The 19,757-nt window shown below is 46.3% G+C and overlaps 1 protein-coding gene across 1 annotated transcript in view; it reads left to right on the forward strand.

Moving 5' to 3' along the window:
• Nucleotides 1-19,757, forward strand: part of MTFP1 (mitochondrial fission process 1) — a 37,528-nt gene that overhangs the window by 7,138 nt on the left and 10,633 nt on the right. The window contains exon 3 of the mRNA XM_068271499.1: nt 8,938-9,170. Coding sequence (XP_068127600.1) covers nt 8,938-9,170 — 233 coding nt within the window. The remainder of the gene's footprint in view (nt 1-8,937; nt 9,171-19,757) is intronic.

The following is a 19,757-nucleotide window of genomic DNA, read 5'->3' on the forward strand; positions in this document are numbered from 1 at the left end:
TGTTGTGTTTACTTAACCCACCTCATCACTGCATATACCTAGCTTTGTGTTGAGTGAACACAGCTCACTGCATCTAACTACCCAGTACCTGTTGTGTTTACTTAACCCACCTCATCACTGCATATACCTAGCGTTGTGTTGAGTGAACCCAGCTCACTGCATCTAAGTCTAACTACCTGTTGTGTTGAGTGAGAACCCACCTCACTGCATCTTAATTACCTTTACTGTATACTGTTCAGTGAACCCAGCTCACTGCATCTAACTACCCAGTACCTGTTGTGTTTACTTAACCCACATCATCACTGCATATACCTAGCGTGGTGTTGAGTGAACCCAGCTCACTGCATCTAACTACCTGTTGTGTTGAGTGTGAACCCACCTGGCCACCTCACTGCATCTAACTACCTGTTGTGTTGAGTGAGAACCCACCTCACTGCATCTTAAGTACCTTTACTGTTGAGTGAACCCAGCTCACTGCATCTAACTACCCAGTACCTGTTGTGTTTACTTAACCCACCTCATCACTGCATATACCTAGCCTTGTGTTGAGTGAACCCAGCTCACTGCATCTAATTACCTGTTGTGTTTAGTGTGAACCCACCTGGCCACCTCACTGCATCTAACTACCTGTTGTGTTGAGTGAGAACCCACCTCACTGCATCTTAAGTACCTTTACTGTTGAGTGAACCCAGCTCACTGCATCTAACTACCTGTTGTGTTGAGTGAGAACCCACCTGGCCACCTCACTGCATCTAACTACCTGTTGTGTTGAGTGAGAACCCACCTCACTGCATCTTAAGTACCTTTACTGTTGAGTGAACCCAGCTCACTGCATCTAACTACCTGTTGTGTTGAGTGAGAACCCACCTCACTGCATATAGCTAGCATACCCCCGAGATGGACAAAATGGACAAACCAGGTAGAGGAAGAGGTAGAGGCAGACCCAGAGGAAGGCCACCAGGCACCGGCAGGTCTGTGGCTGTGCGAGGTGGTGTTGCTGTGATTTCATGCGGACCTGCCCCAAAATACAGTGCTCAGAAGAAGGCACGTGCCATCACTTCCCAAAATCGTGAGGAGGTGATTGAGTATTTAACACAGAACACCTCATCTCCCGCAGCCACCAGCGCTACAACAAGCACCACATCCGCTGCATTTGACACTTCGCAGGAGTTATTTGGTGGTGGTGGTGAAATCACTGATACCCAGCCACTACTGCAACAACAACAAGAAGGCGCAGGTACACCACCTCATACGTCTGAGTTAGGTGGCGATAGTATGGACGTAACGTGTGTGGATGGGGATGATGGTGGCCCACCTGAAGTTGGTGCACTTGAGGAGGTGTCTGAGGAAAGCGCAGCTGGCCAGGAGGATTATGATGACGATTATACGGATAGCACATATGTTCCCGGTAGAGGAGATGACCAGGGGGACAGTTCAGAGGAGGAGTCAGAGAGGAGTAGGAGGAGACGACTCCATGATAGAAGCAGAGGGAGCTCGTCCTCAGAAACAGCTGGGGGCAGTGTCCGGTGCCATGTATCGCCAGCTATGGCCAGGGAGCACACATGCCCTTCAACGTCAGCTGCTGCTGATGCCACCGTAGCGCCATCACCCCAGGGGGCCTCAGCGGTTTGGAAATTTTTTCACGTGTGTGTCTCAGATCGGAGCAAAGCCATCTGTTGTCTCTGCCAGCAAAAATTGAGCCGTGGAAAGGCCAACTCTCACGTAGGGACAAGTGCCTTACGAAGGCACCTGGAGAGAAGGCACAAACAGCTATGGCAAGAACACCTGAGTAAAAGCAGCACTCCTCAAAAGACAAGCCAAACTCCTTCTCCTCTTCCTCCTTCAGGTGCATCGTCTTCATCCACTTTCTCCCTTGCACCTTCACAGCCACCCTCCTCCACACCGCCTCTTCCCTTGAGCGGTTCCTTCTCCTCTGCCCACAGCAGTACCCAGCTGTCCGTGAAGGAAGTATTTGAGCGGAAGAAGCAAATGTCTGCCAGTCACCCTCTTGCCCGGCGTCTGACAGCTGGCGTGGCGGAACTATTAGCTCGCCAGCTATTACCATACAAGCTGGTGGAGTCTGAGGCTTTCCGTAAGTTTGTGGCCATTGGTACACCGCAGTGGAAGATACCAGGCCGCAATTATTTTTCTCAAAAGGCCATACCCAAACTGTACCGTGCAGTTGAGAGGCAAGTGGTGTCATCTCTGGCACACAGCGTTGGGTCAAGGGTCCACCTGACCACGGATGCCTGGTCTGCCAAGCACGGGCAGGGCCACTACATTACATACACAGCCCATTGGGTCAACCTGGTGACCGATGGCAGCAAGCAGGGAGTACGTGGCTGCGCAGAGGACCGACTTGTCACACCTCCACGGCTTGCAGGCAGGCCTCCAGCCACCTCCTCTCCACCTGCTATCACCGCTTCGCTGTCGTCATCCTCCTCCTCCTTGGCTTGTGCCGCCATCTCCTCCCCAGCTACACAGCCCCAGCACCCCAGGGCCTATGCTGCATGCCAGGTGCAACGGTGTCATGCAGTGTTAGACATGTCTTGCCTGAAAGCGGAGAGTCACACTGGAGCAGCTCTCCTGGCTGCTCTTAACAAACAGGTGGAGCAATGGCTGACCCCGCACAAGCTTGAGATCGGCAACGTGGTGTGTGACAACGGCAGCAATCTCATTGCTGCGTTGAATTTGGGAAAGCTGACACACATACCCTGCATGGCACATGTGCTTAATCTGGTCGTGCAAAGATTTGTGTCCAAGTACCCAGGCTTAGAGGACGTCCTGAAGCAGGCCAGGAAGTTGTGTGGGCATTTCAGGCGCTCTTACAAAGCCATGGCACGCTTTGCAGAGATTCAGCGTAGAAACAACTTGCCGGTGAGACGCCTGATTTGCGATAGCCCGACTCGCTGGAATTCCACCCTGCTGATGTTCTCTCGCCTGCTAGACCAGGAGAAAGCCGTCACCCACTACCTGTATCATTACAGTACAAGGACACAATCTGGGAGGATGGGGATGTTGTGGCCCAACAACTGGACACTGATGCGAAATGCATGCAGGGTCATGGAGCCCTTTGAGGAGGTGACCAAACTGGTGAGTCGCGATGAGGGCACCATCAGCGACTTGATCCCCTACGCCTACTTCCTGGAGCGTGCCGTGCGTAGAGTGGTGGATACAGCTGTGGAGGAGCGTGAACAAGAAGAGTTAGGGCAGCAGGATTCATTGGAGCCATTTACACACGAACCCGATGTTTCCACAACACCGGCGGCAGCACAGAGGGGGGAGGAGGAGGAAGAAGAGGAGTCGTGTGGGGAAGGAGAGGAGTCAGACTCTAATGATGGTGATGATGAGGAAGGTGTTTCTGTGGAGGAGGAAGAGGCGGCGGAAGGAGAACAACCGCGGCAGCCATCACAGGGGGCTTCTGCTGCTCCACGTTCCCGTGGTATTGTTCGTGGCTGGGGGGAGGAAGAGGAGTTGCGTCCCGTCACTGAGGAAGAGCATGAGGAGATGGAGAGTACCTCTGCATCCAGCTTTGTGCAGATGTCCTCTTTCATGTTGTCCAGCCTGTTGAGGGACCCCCGTATCAAAAAACTCAAGACGAATGACCTGTACTGGGTGGCCACGCTACTAGACCCTCGGTACAGGCACAAAGTGGCGGACCTCTTACCAACTCAACAAAAGGCGGAAAGGATGCAGCACTTGCAGAACAAGCTGTCGATGATGCTTTACAATGCGTTTAAGGGTGATGTGGCTGCACAACGCAATCAAGTTACCACTGGCAGTAACCCTCCTCCTCCCAAGTCCACGCAGGCAAGAACAGGACGCTCCAGCGATCTCAGGGTGATGTCGGACATGCGGACGTTCTTTAGTCCAACTCCTCGCCATAGTCCTTCCGGATCCACCCTCCACCAACGCCTGGACCGGCAGGTAGCCGACTACCTGGCCTTGAGTGTGGATGTAGACTCTGCGAAAAGCGACGATGAACCCTTGGACTACTGGTTGCGCAGGCTTGACCTGTGGCCAGAGCTGTCCCAATTTGCCATACAACTCCTCTCTTGCCCTGCCGCAAGCGTCCTGTCAGAAAGGACCTTCAGTGCAGCTGGAGGCATAGTTACTGAGAAGAGAAGTCGCCTAAGTCACGACAGTGTTCAGTACCTGACCTTTATCAAAATGAATGAGGAATGGATCACGGAGGGCTACTGCACGACCGAAGACTAAGTCAGTCCACTCCCCACACACAGCATCTCTGCCTGCAGGCCGCTTGACTGCCTTCTCCGCCACTACCAACAGGGTCCAGGACTCTAGGCGGATTCCTGAATTTTTAAGGCCGCTGCTAGCAGCGGCCGCTACACTAATTTTTCTGGTGCGTGTACATGTGCCCATCCCCCTTCGTGATCATTACCTTGCCGCGGTGAAGGGGCTTGCGCATCACAATGAAGCAATGACCGCCGGCTATTTGAGTGTCTCGGGTGGGGGTGGCACACAAAAGATATTAAGGTCGTTGCTTCATTGTGGTCAGACCAAATTTGATCAGCTGGAAAGTCACTGTTCTGTCATTCAGCTACATCAGCCGGGCAAGCATATGGGCTGAAAAGCCACCATCACCTGCACTCTCGTCACGGTGCGCACCAGTCCAGCACGGCCGTCACTACACAAACGGCTGTTTGCAGTCACTGCATACCTTTCACTGCATCTGTGACTGCACATTATACCTGGCAGTCAGTGCATAACTTGCACTTGAATGGATACACTTTCAAACAATTTAAAAATACAACCATCTAAACTTTCAAACAATTTAAAAATACAACCATCTAAACTTTCAAACAATTTAAAAATACAACCATCTATCATTTTCAAAAAATTTAAAAAAAGGGCAAAAAAACTTGCCCTCCGTAAAACATTCCTGGCAAATGCTTTCGACTTGGTTTGTCTTCCGCTGGCTCAAGGGTCCATCTGACCACAGATGCCTGGTCGGCAAAGCACGGTCAGGGCAGCTACAGCATGGGTCTCAGCAGGCTCCCACTTCTGGCCGGAATCCAACCTTCATTCCCCGCAGTGACAATGGCAGACTTGCCCTCCATAACGGATTCCCGTTAAAGGATTTAAAGTTAGTTCATTTCAATTAGGGCCGCAAAAGGTCCTCCTGAGTCCTGTATTGTTATTTTTGGTCACTACCTCGGGGCGGGCGTGCATGCCTGCCTGCTTCCCTCCTTGCCTGGATGTGTGGTGGTAGACGTTGATCAGGCTCCAACTCCGGAACGCAATACAAGAGGGAGCTCGTCCTCAGAATCAGCTGGGGGCAGTGTCCGGCGCCATGTATCGCCAGCTATGGCCAGACAGCCAACATGCCCTTCAACGTCAGCTGCTGATGCCACCGTAGCGCCATCAGCCCAGGGGGGCTCAGCGGTTTGGAAATTTTTTCACGTGTGTGTCTCAGATCGGAGCAAAGCCATCTGTTGTCTCTGCCAGCAAAAATTGAGCCGTGGAAAGGCCAACTGTCACGTAGGGACAAGTGCTTTACGAAGGCACCTGGAGAGAAGGCACAAACAGCTATGGCAAGAACACCTGAGGAAAAGAAGCACCCCTCAAAAGACAAGCAGCGGAGAACAACCGTGGCAGCCGTCACAGGGGGCTTCTGCTGCTCCACGTTCCCATGGTATTGTTCGTGGCTGGGGGGGAGGAAGAATGGATACACTTTTAAACAATTTAAAAATACAACCATCTAAACTTTCAAACAATTTAAAAATACAACCATCTATCATTTTCAAAAAATTTAAAAAAAAGGGCAAAAAAACTTGCCCTCCGTAAAACATTCTTGGCAAATGCTTTCGACTTGGTTTGTCTTCCGCTGGCTCAAGGGTCCATCTGACCACAGATGCCTGGTCTGCAAAGCACGGTCAGGGCAGCTACAGCATGGGTCTCAGCAGGCTCCCACTTCGGGCCGCAATCCAACCTTCATTCCCCGCGGTGACAATGGCAGACTTGCCCTCCATAACGGATTCCCGTTAAAGGATTTAAAGTTAATTCATTTCAAATACACAGCAGGGCCTCGAAAGTCCGCCTCCTGTATTGTTATTTTTGATCACTACCTCGGGACGGGCGTGCATGCCTACCTGCTGCCCTCCTTGGATGTGTAGTGGTAGCCGTTTCTCAGGCTCCACACCGGATTCCATCTCTCATTTCCCGGCCATTACCCGGGGTCACAAATGACAGACTTGCCCGCCTCCATATGATTCTCGTGAAAGGAATGTGGTGTCATCTTTGCCCGCCATAACTGGTTCTCGTTAAAGGATTTAAAGTACATTCATTTCAAATACACAGCAGGGCCTCGGAAGTCCGCCTCCTGTATTGTTATTTTTGGTCACTACCTCGGGGCGGGCGTGCATGCCTACCTGCTGCCCTCCTTGGATGTGTGGTGGTAGCCGTTTCTCAGGCTCCACACCGGATTCCATCCCTCATTCCCCGGCCATTACCCGGGGTCACAAATGACAGACTTGCCCGCCTCCATATGATTCTCGTGAAAGGAATGTGGTGTCATCTTTGCCCGCCATAACTGGTTCTCGTTAAAGGATTTAAAGTACATTCATTTCAAATACACAGCAGGGCCTCGAAAGTCCTCCTCCTGTATTGTTATTTTTGGTCACTACCTCGGGGCGGGCGGGCGTGCATGCCTGCCCGCTGCCCTCCTTGGATGTGTAGTGGTAGCCGTTGCTCAGGCTCCACACCGGATTCAAACCTCTCATTCCCCGGCCATTACCCGGGGTCACAATGGCAGACTTGCCCGCCTCCACAGGATTCTCATTGTAGCGGTACTGAACAAGTACACAGCAAGTAGAAAATGTAAATTAAAAACAAAACGTAAGCTTTTTAACAATGCCATGGAAAGTTGAGAAGGAAGTCACACATTACCTGACATCACTGAGTGAGGAAGAGCAATCACGCCATGTTGCGCAGTAGTCCAGCATGGCCGTCACTACACAAACAGCTGTTTGCGGTGCGTTACACAGTGAGTTTGGTGTGTCAGTGTGAAGCAGTACTCTAATTACACTCCCTGTTTGATGTATACACATGCAAGATGTTGTAAAGCACTTTATGCCTCCAATTTAGCATTCAATGTGATTTCTGCCCTTAAAACGCTGCTTTGCGTCACATCCAGATTTTTCACCAGGACTTTTGTCATGTATCCCACTCCGCCATGCCCCCCTCCAGGTGTTAGACCCCTTGAAACATCTTTTCCATCACTTTTGTGGCCAGCATAATTTTTTCTATTTTTGCAAAGTTCGCCTCCCCATTGAAGTCTATTGCGGTTCGCGAATTTTTCCGCGAACCGAACCTTCTGCGGAAGTTCGCGAACCCGGTTCGCGAACCGAAAATTGGAGATTCGCGACATCTCTACTTTAGACTCCTATAATGATTATGAAACCATGCATTTTCTGGCATGTGCATTTTTCTTTGCATTTCTGTGTGTTTTTTTCATGTGTTTTTAATAGTGTACCTATTCAAGAGAGATGTGAAAAAATAAGCTGAATTTTTTTTCTAAGACACATGCGAAAATGCTCGTCTTTAGGGCTCCATTAAAAAAAAAAAGGTATTGTATGTAAGTAGCATGCAATTCGCATACAGTATGTGGGGAAAAGGAACTTTCTGTGCAATGTTAAAAACACACGTAAAATTGCAAGACAATTTGCATACCAATGTGATTTTTGAGCAACACATACTTACAGTATGTGTGATTTTGCATGCGTTTTCTACTATGCAGCAAATGCATGCAATTCTAAATAGTGTGTAAGGCTGCATTTCCACTTGTGCGGTGCGAATCGCCGCGGAAAAAATTTGCACGCTAATTCGCATGGATGATGCGAATTTAACCATGGCAGTGCTGGTGTGCTTTTCCATTGTTTCTATGCGAATTGAGAAATACATTGTATGCGATTCGCATAGCGGTATGCGGCATGCGAATTCTGATGGCTCTGCCATGTGAATTTTTTCTGCACAGAAAAACGCAAAGGAATCCTGACAAGTGGAAACAGTCCCATTCACTTGTATTGCTATGCGAATTTGCATGCGAAAAACGCATGCGAATTCGCGATAGTGGAAATGAGCCCTCAATTTAAAGGAAACCAGAGCAATCCATGTGGATGGGGCTGGAGAAAGCCCTAGGTATGTATAACTCTTTTATTATTAATGATCTCTATTATCCTTTAAGGGCTCCTTTCCACAGTACAGTTGAACTGTGTGCTCTGCAAGCAGTAGCCAGGTGGCAGCAAGCAGTTGTAAGAGTCTGGGGCCTCTTTTCCACGGACAGTTGAATTGTGTGCTCTGCAAGAAGTTACCGCAGCAGTGAGCAGTTATCCGGCAGCAGCAAGCAGTAGTGAGCGTTTGTGAGGCATGTCACTGCCTATCAACTGTCCATGGAAAAGAGGCCTGAGAGGCTTCACTGCCTATCAACTGCTCGTGGATAAGGGGCCTAAGGGCCCTATTCCATGGGCAGCTGAACTGCATAGTCAGTGAGCATGTACCAAGCAGTTGTGAGAGTTCAACAGTCTTTTCACTGCCTATCAACTGCTCATGGAAATGCCCCAAGGGACCCTTTGCTCCAGCAGATGACATGCAGTGAAATGACTGTCAAACGCTCACAACTGGGGAGGAATCAGGCTGAAATAAGGTTTTCCAGAAATCCTTGAAATATGTAATCTGAGTGGAAAGTTGACTTTTCCTTTAGTCCCATCAACATGTAGTACTGAAATGCATGGTTTACTAAGTGGAGCTCCAATATAAATGTTCTGAAGTGTTGAGAGAACTTTATAGCTTTATACTTGGCTCTACAATATCAAACAACAATTTCTGGAGCTCTCTAATAAAAGAAAAATGTAATCTAAATAATTTAAAAGAAATATGTGCTGGCCCTCTCTTCACTCTTCTCTGCTTTTTCGTAAGGCTAATAAGGAGAGTCCTGGAAGAACAAAGGAGGTCACGGTGGCTGTGATCGATACATTTGTCTGGCAAGCTCTGGCATCTGTGGCTATTCCTGGATTCACCATCAACCGAATATGCGCTGCATCACTTTACATAATGGCACGAGTCACGCGCTGGCCACTCCCAGCAAGAAAGTGGGCTACTACTGCTGTAGGACTTTCCACTATTCCATTTATTATAACGCCAATAGACAGGTCAGTGCTAATTTTACTCGTGTATACAATATTTTCACGTTCTGCTTTAAATAACACATTACAGATCAAGTCAATGTAGAGGGTAATTATGAAATGCTCTATAGATTCCCATAAGTTTCCATTAATAAAAAAAAAAAACAGACATGAATCCGCTAACCTTGCACTCAAGTATAAGCAAAGCCCATGTGGACATTTTTGTTTGGTTTAATCTCCCTAACTAACAGCATGGTTTCAAATCTAGGGTCTAAAAGCGGTGCAATTTTTTCATATGCTTTAAGACCCTAAAAGCAGGAAAAAATCATGCCACTAGAGAGATCTGCAGCAGCCCAGCGACTTACACCCCTGGATGCAGTGCTGCAATTCTCCCTCCATCCACCAGGTGGTGGTCTACCCCCATAGTGAGATTGCAAGCCTCCGAGGACTAGAAGAAAAATGGCTGCCAGCGTCTGCATCCTGGGGGGAGGTGAGTTACAAATGGCCACTGCACGCTATGCTCTGCACATACCTCCTGGCAGCTACCACAAGTCAGACTCGAGGTTACCACTCTGAGATGCAAATTATCCGCCCGAGCCTGAGTGGGGTTTATCACTAAGGAGGTTCAATTACAACAACTGTGATCAATTAACTTAAAGTGAACCCGAGGTGAGAGGTATATGAAGGCTGCCATATTTCCTTTTAAACAATACCAGTTGTCTGGTAGCCCTGCTGGTCTAAATGGCTGTAGTAGTGTCTGAATCACACACCTGAAACAAGCATGCAGCTAATCTTGTCAGATATCGGATCTGCATATGCTAGTTCAGGGTCTATGGCTAAAAGTATTAAGAGGCAGAGGATCAGCAGGACTGCCAGGCAACTGGTATTGCTTAAAAGGAAATAAATATGGCAGCCTCCATATCACTCTCACCGCGGGTTTACTTTAAAGTGGAACTATATTCAGAACTTCCTATCTGCTCTAAAAGATTATCCACAGCAGGATAACCTTTATGGAGCAAATTTTTCATTACAATCTAGAGAAATCCTAAAATAAAAAAATCTGGAGTTTTAAGTTAACTTGGCTTCACTTTGCAGAGAGCACTGAAAGAGTTAAGTCTCAGTGTTACTGTATGGGGAGAGCTACCTTGGCAGAGGTCCTGCAGTCTATTCACAGCAGCTGATCAGAATTAATTAGAAACTTTGATCTGGCTAAACAAATACAGGACAGTGAATTTCTTAGGCCCCGTTCACATTACAAACGCGGAACGTCATGCGTGCAGAACGCACGCCATCCGCTTTTGTATGCGTTGCGTGGCTGATTCCATCACTGAAAAGTGAATGGGACAGCCGTACGTTTTTGCAATAAATGCGTGCAGCATGCGTTCCCGGACCGCATAGGTCCGGAACGCATTCAGTGTGAACATCAGACAGTGCACTCTATGCACTGTCTGATGTTATGCGTGTCGGCCTCCTGCACGCGTTTCCAAAACAAGGCTGGAAACCTGTGCAGTGTGAACAGGGCTTAACCACTTCCCGACCGCCGCATGTACAAATGGCGGCCGGGAAGTGGATCCTGCAAGGACCGTCGTATGTACAATTGGCGGCGGTCCTTGTACGGGCGGAGTGATCGCGTCATTCGTGACGCGATCTTCTGCTGGGGACTGGCTCCGCCCCCCTCGCGCTGTAACCCGCCGGCCGTTCTGAAGCGCCGGCGGATTACTAGCACCCGGATCGCCGCATACAAAGTGTATAATACACTTTGTAATGTATACAAAGTGTATTATACAGGCTGCCTCCTGCCCTGGTGGTCCCAGTGTCCGAGGGACCACCAGGGCAGGCTGCAGCCACCTTAGTCTGCACCCAAGCACACTGATTTCCCCCCCCCCTGCCCCCTGATCGCCCACAGCACCCCTCAGACCCACCCCCGCCTGCCCACCCCCCAGACCACTGTTTGCACCCAATCACCCATCAATCACTCCCTGTCACTATCTGTAAACGCTATTTTTTTTATTCCCTAAACTGCCCCCTGCTCCCTCCTGATCACTCCCCCACCCCTCAGATTCTCCCCAGACCCCCCCCCCCACCGTGTACTGTATGCATCTATCCCCCTGATCACCTGTCAATCACCCCCTGTCACTGCCACCCATCAATCAGCCCCTAACCTGCCCCTTGCGGGCAATCTGATCACCCACACCAATAGATCGCCCGCAGATCCGACGTCAGATCACCTCCCAAGTGCAGTGTTTACATCTGTTCTCTACCCTAAACACCCACTAATTACCCATCAATCACCCCCTGTCACTGCTACCCATCAGATTAGACCCCTATCTGCCCCTAGGGCACTCAATCACCCGCCCACACCCTCAGAACGCCCTCAGACCCCAGCCCTGATCACCTCGCCAGTGCATTGCTTGCATCTATTCCCCCCCTCTAATCACACCTTGAGACACCCATCAATCACCTCCTGTCACCCCCTAGCACACCTACCCATCAGATCAGGCCCTAATTTGCCCTGTGTGGGGTCCTGATCACTCGGCCAAACCCTCAGATCCCCCTCAGACCCCCTTCCGATCACCTTCCCAGTGCATTGATTGCATCTATTTTCCCCTCTAACCACCCCCTGAGACACCCATCAATCACCTCCTGTCACCCCCCTAGCACTCTTATCCATCAGATCAGACCCAGTACAACCTGTCATCTAAAAGGCCACCCTGCTTATGACCGGTTCCACAAAATTCGCCCCCTCATAGACCACCTGTCATCAAAATTTGCAGATGCTTATACCCCTGAACAGTCATTTTGAGACATTTGGTTTCCAGACTACTCACAGACTACTAAAATGCCAGGGCGGTATAGGAACCCCACAAGTGACCCCATTTTAGAAAAAAGACACCCCAAGGTATTCTGTTAGGTGTATGACGAGTTAGATTTTATTTTTTGTCAAAAGTTAGCGGAAATTGATTTTCATTGTTTTTTTTTTTCACAAAGTGTCATTTTTCACTAACTTGTGACAAAAAATAAAATCTTCTATGAACTCGCCATACACCTAACGGAATACCTTGGGGTGTCTTCTTTCTAAAATGGGGTCACTTGTGGGGTTCCTATACTGCCCTGGCATTTTAGGGGCCCTAAACCGTGAGGAGTAGTCTAGAAAACAAATGCCTCAAAATGACCTGTGAATAGGACGTTGGGCCCCTTAGCGCACCTAGGCTGCAAAAAAGTGTCACATGTGGTATTGCCGTACTCAGGAGAAGTAGTATAATGTTTTGGGGTGTATTTTTACACATACCCATGCTGGGTGGGAGAAATATCTCTGTAAATGACAATTGTTTGATTTTTTTTTTTACACACAATTGTCATTTACAGAGATATGTCTCCCACTCAGCATGGGTATGTGTAAAAATATACCCCAAAACACATTATACTACTTCTCCTGAGTACGGCGATACCACATGTGTGGCACTTTTTTACACCCTAACTGCGCTAAGGGGCCCAAAGTCCAATGAGTACCTTTAGGATTTCACAGGTCATTTTTGTTTCAAGACTACTCCTCACGGTTTAGGGCCCCTAAAATGCCAGGGCAGTATAGGAACCCCACTAATGACCCCATTTTAGAAAGAAGACACCCCAAGGTATTCCGTTAGGAGTATGGTGAGTTCATAGAAGATTTTATTTTTTGTCACAAGTTAGCGGAAAATGACACTTTGTGAAAAAAAAACAATTAAAATCAATTTCCGCTAACTTGCGACAAAAAATAAAATCTTCTATGAACTCGCCATACTCCTAACGGAATACCTTGGGGTGTCTTCTTTCTAAAATGGGGTAATTAGTGGGATTCCTATACTGCCCTGGCATTTTAGGGGCCCTAAACCGTGAGGAGTAATCTTGAAACAAAACTTTTTTGTCACAAGTTAGCAGAAATGGAAACTTTTTTTTTTCTTGTCACAAACTGTCATTTTCCGCTAACTTGTGACAAAAAATAATATCTTCTATGAACTCACTATGCCTCTCAGTGAATACTTTGGGATGCCTTTCCAAAATGGGGTCATTTGGGGGGTATTTATACTATCCTGGAATTCTAGCCCCTCATGAAACATGACAGGTGGTCAGAAAAGTCATAGATGCTACAAAATGGGAAAATTCACTTTTTGCACCATAGTTTGTAAACCCTATAACTTTTACCCAAACCAATAAATATAGGCTGAATGGGTTTTTTTTTTATCAAAAACATGTTTGTCCACATTTTTCATGCTGCATGTATACAGAAATTTTACTTTATTTGAAAAATGTCGGCAAAAAAAATGATTTTTTTTAACTTTCTGTGCTAAAATTCATGTCTTTTTTGATGAATATAATAAAAAGTAAAAATCGCAGCAGCAATCAAATAGCACCAAAAGAAAGCTTTATTAGTGACAAGAAAAGGAGCCAAAATTCATTTAGGTGGTAGGTTGTATGAGCGAGCAATAAACCGTGAAAGCTGCAGTGGTCTGAATGGAAAAAAAGGGTCTGGTCCTAAAAGGGGGTAAAGCCCACGGTCCTCAAGTGGTTAAGCAACTATGGGGTTGATTCACAAAGGTTAATTATTTTTCACCTTAACTGTGTAGAGTGCTAATGCAGGAGATGAACAAATAAGGAGAGATAATTCATGAGATAAATAGATAAGGAGAGCTAAACCATGATTTAAGTCAGAGAGACACTGAAGCGAGAAAAAATTATGATACAATGAATTGGTTGTGTAGTACGTATACTTACTAGAACGTTAGTAGCAAAGAAAATGTTCTCTATTTTCAGTTATACAGTTTTTTTATAACCTTGCATCATTCTCTAATATTTGCAATTTACACACTACTCAGCATCCTAAATGATTTTACAGAGCCGGCTAGTAAACTTTAGAACTGTCCTCTGGCACTGTATTTTTTTTTTCTGCAGACACTTGAAATAATAAGCTTCCGAAAGCAGAGCTCTCTGCAACTTTTAAAGTCGTGTAGTTCAATAACTCTTTTGAATAGAGCACTACTGGAGTTTCTTAAAGAGAGACTGAAGTCTCATAAAATTAATGTTTTTATTTTAAAAATCACTTGAACATCATTGCCCTACCTAAAATGGCACATCCCCGCGGCTGACACACTAACTAAATCATCCCAAACTCCCAGGGCACACTGTGGGGAGCGCTTCAGTGAGAGGCAGAGGTTTCGGCTGCAGCTCTGCCTCTACACGCGTCTATCAGCACGGATCGCCCCTCTCAGTCTTCTTTTAATGCGGGGCGGGGATACGCGTGGATTGACGCCCATGGAGGCAGAGCTGAAGCTCTGCCTCCCGGGGCAGCAAAATCCACGACCAAGTCATGGATTTTGCGGGGGAGAGTTAGGGGGGGATTTAGTTAGAGTTCAGCCACGAGATGCGGCGTTTTAGGTAGGGCAATGATGTTAAAGTGATTTTTAAAATGAAAACGTGAATTTTATGAGACTTCAGAGTCGCTTTAATGCTTTCTGTACTGGAAACATTAGACTTATGTCTCTGCTCCTAATGTTTTATTTCTTAGCTGTACTACACATACAAATTATATCATAATTTTTTTTTCGCTTCAGTGTCTCTTTAAAGGGACTCCGAGCTCACGAAAAAAAGAAAAGTTGTACTCACCAGGGGCTTTCTCCAGCCCAGTGCTGGTCGGGAGGTCCCACGCCGGCGTCCTGGCTCCTCTCCTTCTCCCCGCTCCGGTATAGCTGCGGCGTTTTAGGTAGGGCAATGATGTTAAAGTGATTTTTAAAATGAAAACGTGAATTTTATGAGACTTCAGAGTCGCTTTAATGCTTTCTGTACTGGAAACATTAGACTTATGTCTCTGCTCCTAATGTTTTATTTCTTAGCTGTACTACACATACAAATTATATCATAATTTTTTTTTCGCTTCAGTGTCTCTTTAAAGGGACTCCGAGCTCACGAAAAAAAGAAAAGTTGTACTCACCAGGGGCTTTCTCCAGCCCAGTGCTGGTCGGGAGGTCCCACGCCGGCGTCCTGGCTCCTCTCCTTCTCCCCGCTCCGGTATAGCTGACAGGCCGCAGCCCGGGCGACACATTATGTCACACGCCGGCTGCCTCGCGTCATCACGGCGGCCGGCGTGAAAGTACTGCGCATGCGCAGTACTTTCACGCCGGCCGCCGTGATGACGCGAGGCGGCCGGCGTGTGACGTAATCCGCGTCATACGCGGAAGCTGCAGCCCGACACTCCACCGAGTGTCGCCCGGGCTGCGGCCTGTCAGCTATACCGGAGCGGGGAGAAGGAGAGGAGCCAGGACGCCGGTGTGGGACCTCCCGACCAGCACTGGGCTGGAGAAAGCCCCTGGTGAGTACAACTTTTCTTTTTTTCGTGAGCTCGGAGTCCCTTTAAGGAGAGCTAAACCATGAGTTTAGTCCGTTAAGGAGAGCTAAATCATAAGTTAAGTCATTTAAAGAGACACTGAAGCGAAAAAAAAATTATGATATTATGATTTGTATGTGTAGTACAGCTAAGAAAAAAAACATTAAGATCAGATACATCAGTCTAATTGTTTCCAGTACAGGAAGAGTTAAGAAACTCCAGTTGTTATCTCTATACAAAAAAGCCATTAATCTCTACGACTTTCAAAGTCTTGGAGAGGGCTGTTTTCTGACTTTTATTATCTCAACTGTTATTGAACTATTTACTTTTTCTCTGCCAGAGGAGAGGTCATTAGTTCACAGACTGCTCTCAAAGAATCATTTTGAATGCTGAGTGTTGTGTAATCTGCACATATTAGAGAATGATGCAATGTTAGAAAAAACACTATATACCTGAAAATAAAAATGAGAATATTTTCTTTGCTGCTAATCTTCTAGTAATTATTCATAGTACACAACCAATTCATTATATCATATTTTTTTTTCGCTTCAGTGTCTCTTTAAGGAGAGACAATCGTGAATTAATAAATAAGGTGAGACAATTTAACAGAAAAGCTTTGCGAATCAGGCCCTATATGTGGAATAACCGTTCAGGTCTGCTTTAACTCTGTCACTGCAGCATGTAGACTTATATACAGGTATATGAGCCAGTAACATCAGGGTTACATTTAAAAAAAAAAAGGCTCCAGGGAGGCCTAGCATGTCCCAAGACATCTCTGCACGAGTCTAAAGTGTCTGCCAAAGGGGGGCGTGGCCAAGTGCTAATGGAGTGAGGACGCAGACCAGGCAAGCTCTGCTCCGGCAACATCCTGAAAGCATCCTAAACCCTCTTTAAAGCTCAAAGTTTTGGGCTGATCGGGCAGATAACACCACACTGACCTTTTGAGGAAAGACCATGGCCTCGGTGAGACAATCCACGGCTATTGCTAAACTAAATAAATTCCGCCGAGATGACCAAGATGGCGCTGACTCTGACACGCAATCAGCTCCAGCGGAGGAGGTTACAGAAGACATTGAGCCTCCTACACTAACACAGATTTTAACAGCAATCACGGCATGTCAAACCAGCTTAACCTCCATTACATCCACTCTAGGGGAAGTGCGAGCAGATGTATCCTTTCTCAGACAAGACCTCCATGCTCTTAAGGCCAGAGTGGAAGCAGCAGAGACACGTATTAGTGACCTGGAAGATAAGATGCGACCTTTCTCCAGAGAGCAGGGTCAGATGCAAAAGGACCTGAAGTTAATCAAAGACCGTCAGGAGGATCACGAGAATAGACAGCGTAGATCCAACATAAGAATTGTAGGACTACCTGAAAAAAGTGAAGGTAATTCTCAAGAAAAAATTACCGAAGACCTGCTTATAACGCTATTCGGCCGTGACAGCTTTTCTTCCGCATTCATAATTGAACGTGCACACAGAATCTCTCCAAAAATTCCACCTCCGGGTGCACCTGCCAGAACCTTCATCTTTAAACTTTTGAACTATAGAGACCGGGATACCGTTTTGAGAGCGGCGAGAGAAAAAGGTACGGTTAAATTTGAAAACGTAACCCTATCCTTTTATCCGGACTTTTCGTTGGAGGTTCAAAAGATTCGAGCCACATTTGCTGCAGCCAAACGAAAACTGAGAGACAACAATCTTGCATACGCCATGCTTTACCCGGCCAAACTTAGAGTAGCGGATGGTGCCAAAACCCACTTCTTTACAGACCCAGAAGAAGTCACTAGCTGGCTGGAGAAATGCTCTCGCTCAAAACCATCTCTCACAGAGGAAGAAGATTAGCTAAGGTCATGAGAGGATAACTTCGCAGTATTCACCCTTACCAGCACAATAGAAATTACAACTGCGTCACGGGACAAACAGCAAGTTTTCTCCTGCAAGTTTCCCGATGCACCTGGCCCCTATTACTGCTTTAAACAACCATTGGAAGTACCGCATCAGAACTATATTGTTTCCTCCATTTCGGGGAGCATTGCAGATCCCCCAGCCTCAACCTCAGGTACTGTATGTCTTTGCTGACTTTGCTAAATATGCCTCATTAACCACTTGAGGACCACAGTCTTTTCGCCCCTTAAGGACCAGAGCCTTTTTCTCCATTCAGACCACTGCAGCTTTCACGGTTTATTGCTTGGTCATACAACCTACCACCTAAAGGAATTTTACCTCATTTTCTTGTCACTAATACAGCTTTCTTTTGCTGCTATTTGATTGCTGCTGCGAGTTTTAGTTTTTATTATATTTATCAAAAAAGACATGAATTTTGGCAAAAAAATTACTTTTTTAACTTGCTGTGCTGACATTTTTCAAATAAAGTAAAATTTCCTATACATTTGAGCGCGAAAGTTATTCTGCTACATGTCTTTGATTAAAAAAAAAACCATTCAGTGTATATTTATTGGATTGGGTAAAAGTTATAGCGTTTACAAACTATGGTGCCAAAAGTGAATTTTCCCATTTTCAAGCATCTCTGACTTTTCTGCGCACCTGTCAGGTTTCATGAGGGGCTAAAATTCCAGGATAGTAGAAATACCCCCCAAATGACCCCATTTTGGAAAGAAAACATCCCAAAGTATTCAGTGAGAGGCATGGTGAGTTCATAGAAGATTTTATTTTTTGTCACAAGTTAGCGGAAAATGACACTTTCTGACAAAAAAAAGAAAAAAAAAAAAGTTTCCATTTCTTCTAACTTGCGACAAAAAAAAAAATGAAATCTGCCACGGACTCACTATGCTCCTCTCTGAATACCTTGAAGTGTCTACTTTCCAAAATGGGGTCATTTGTGGGGTGTGTTCACTGTCCTGGCATTTTGGGGGTGCCTAATTGTAAACACCCCTGTAAAGCCTAAAGATGCTCATTGGACTTTTGGCCCCTTAGCGCAGTTAGGCTGCAAAAAAGTGCCACACATGTGGTATTGCCGTACTCAGGAGAAGTAGTATAATGTGTTTTGGGGTGTATTTTTACACATACCCATGCTGGGTGGGAGAAATATCTCTGTAAATGACAATTGTTTTATTTTTTTTTACACACAATTGTCTATTTATAGAGATATTTCTCCCACTCAGCATGGGTATGTGGAAAAATACACCCCAAAACACATTATACTACTTCTCCTGAGTACGGCGATACCACATGTGTGGCACTTTTTTGCACCCTAACTGCGCTAAGGGGCCCAAAGTTCAATGAGTACCTTTAGGATTTCACAGGTCATTTTGAGAAATTTCGTTTCAAGACTACTCCTCACGGTTTAGGGCCCCTAAAATGCCAGGACAGTATAGGAACCCCACAAATTACCCCATTTTAGAAAGAAGACACCCCAAGGTATTCCGTTAGGAGGATGGTGAGTTCATAGAAGATTTTTTTTTTTTGTCACAAGTTAGCGGAAATTGATTTTAATTGTTTTTTTTTTTCACAAAGTGTCATTTTCCGCTAACTTGTGACAAAACATAAAATCTTCTATGAACTCACCATACTCCTAACGGAATACCTTGGGGTGTCTTCTTTCTAAAATGGGGTCATTTGTGGGGTTCCTATACTGCCCTGGCATTTTAGGGGCCCTAAACCGTGAGGAGTAGTCTTGAAACCAAATGTCGCAAAATGACCTGTGAAATCCTAAAGGTACTCATTGGACTTTGGGCCCTTTAGCGCACTTAGGGTGCAAAAAAGTGCCACACATGTGGTACCGCCGTACTCAGAAGAAGTAGTATAATGTGTTTTGTGGTGTATTTTTACATATAACCATGCTGGGTGGGAGAAATATCTCTGTAAATGACACATTTTTGATTTTTTTTTACACACAATTGTCCATTTACAGAGAGATTTCTCCCACCCAGCATGGGTATGTGTAAAAATACATCACAAAACACATTATACTACTTCTCCTGAGTATGGCGATACCACATGTGACACTTTTTTGCAGCCTAGGTGCGCTAAGGGGCCCAACGTCCTATTCACAGGTCATTTTAAGGCATTTGTTTTCTAGACTACTCCTCACGGTTTAGGGCTCCTAAAATGCCAGGGCAGTATAGGAACCCCACAAGTGACCCCATTTTAGAAAGAAGACACCCCATTGTATTCCGTTAGGGGTATGGTGAGTTCATAGAAGATTTTCTTTTTTGTCACAAGTTAGTGAAAAATGACACTTTGTGAAAAAAACAATAAAAATCCAATTTCCGCTAACTTTTGACAAAAAATAA

Source organism: Hyperolius riggenbachi, chromosome 1 (genome assembly GCF_040937935.1).
Source record: "Hyperolius riggenbachi isolate aHypRig1 chromosome 1, aHypRig1.pri, whole genome shotgun sequence".
Lineage (NCBI taxonomy): Eukaryota > Metazoa > Chordata > Amphibia > Anura > Hyperoliidae > Hyperolius > Hyperolius riggenbachi.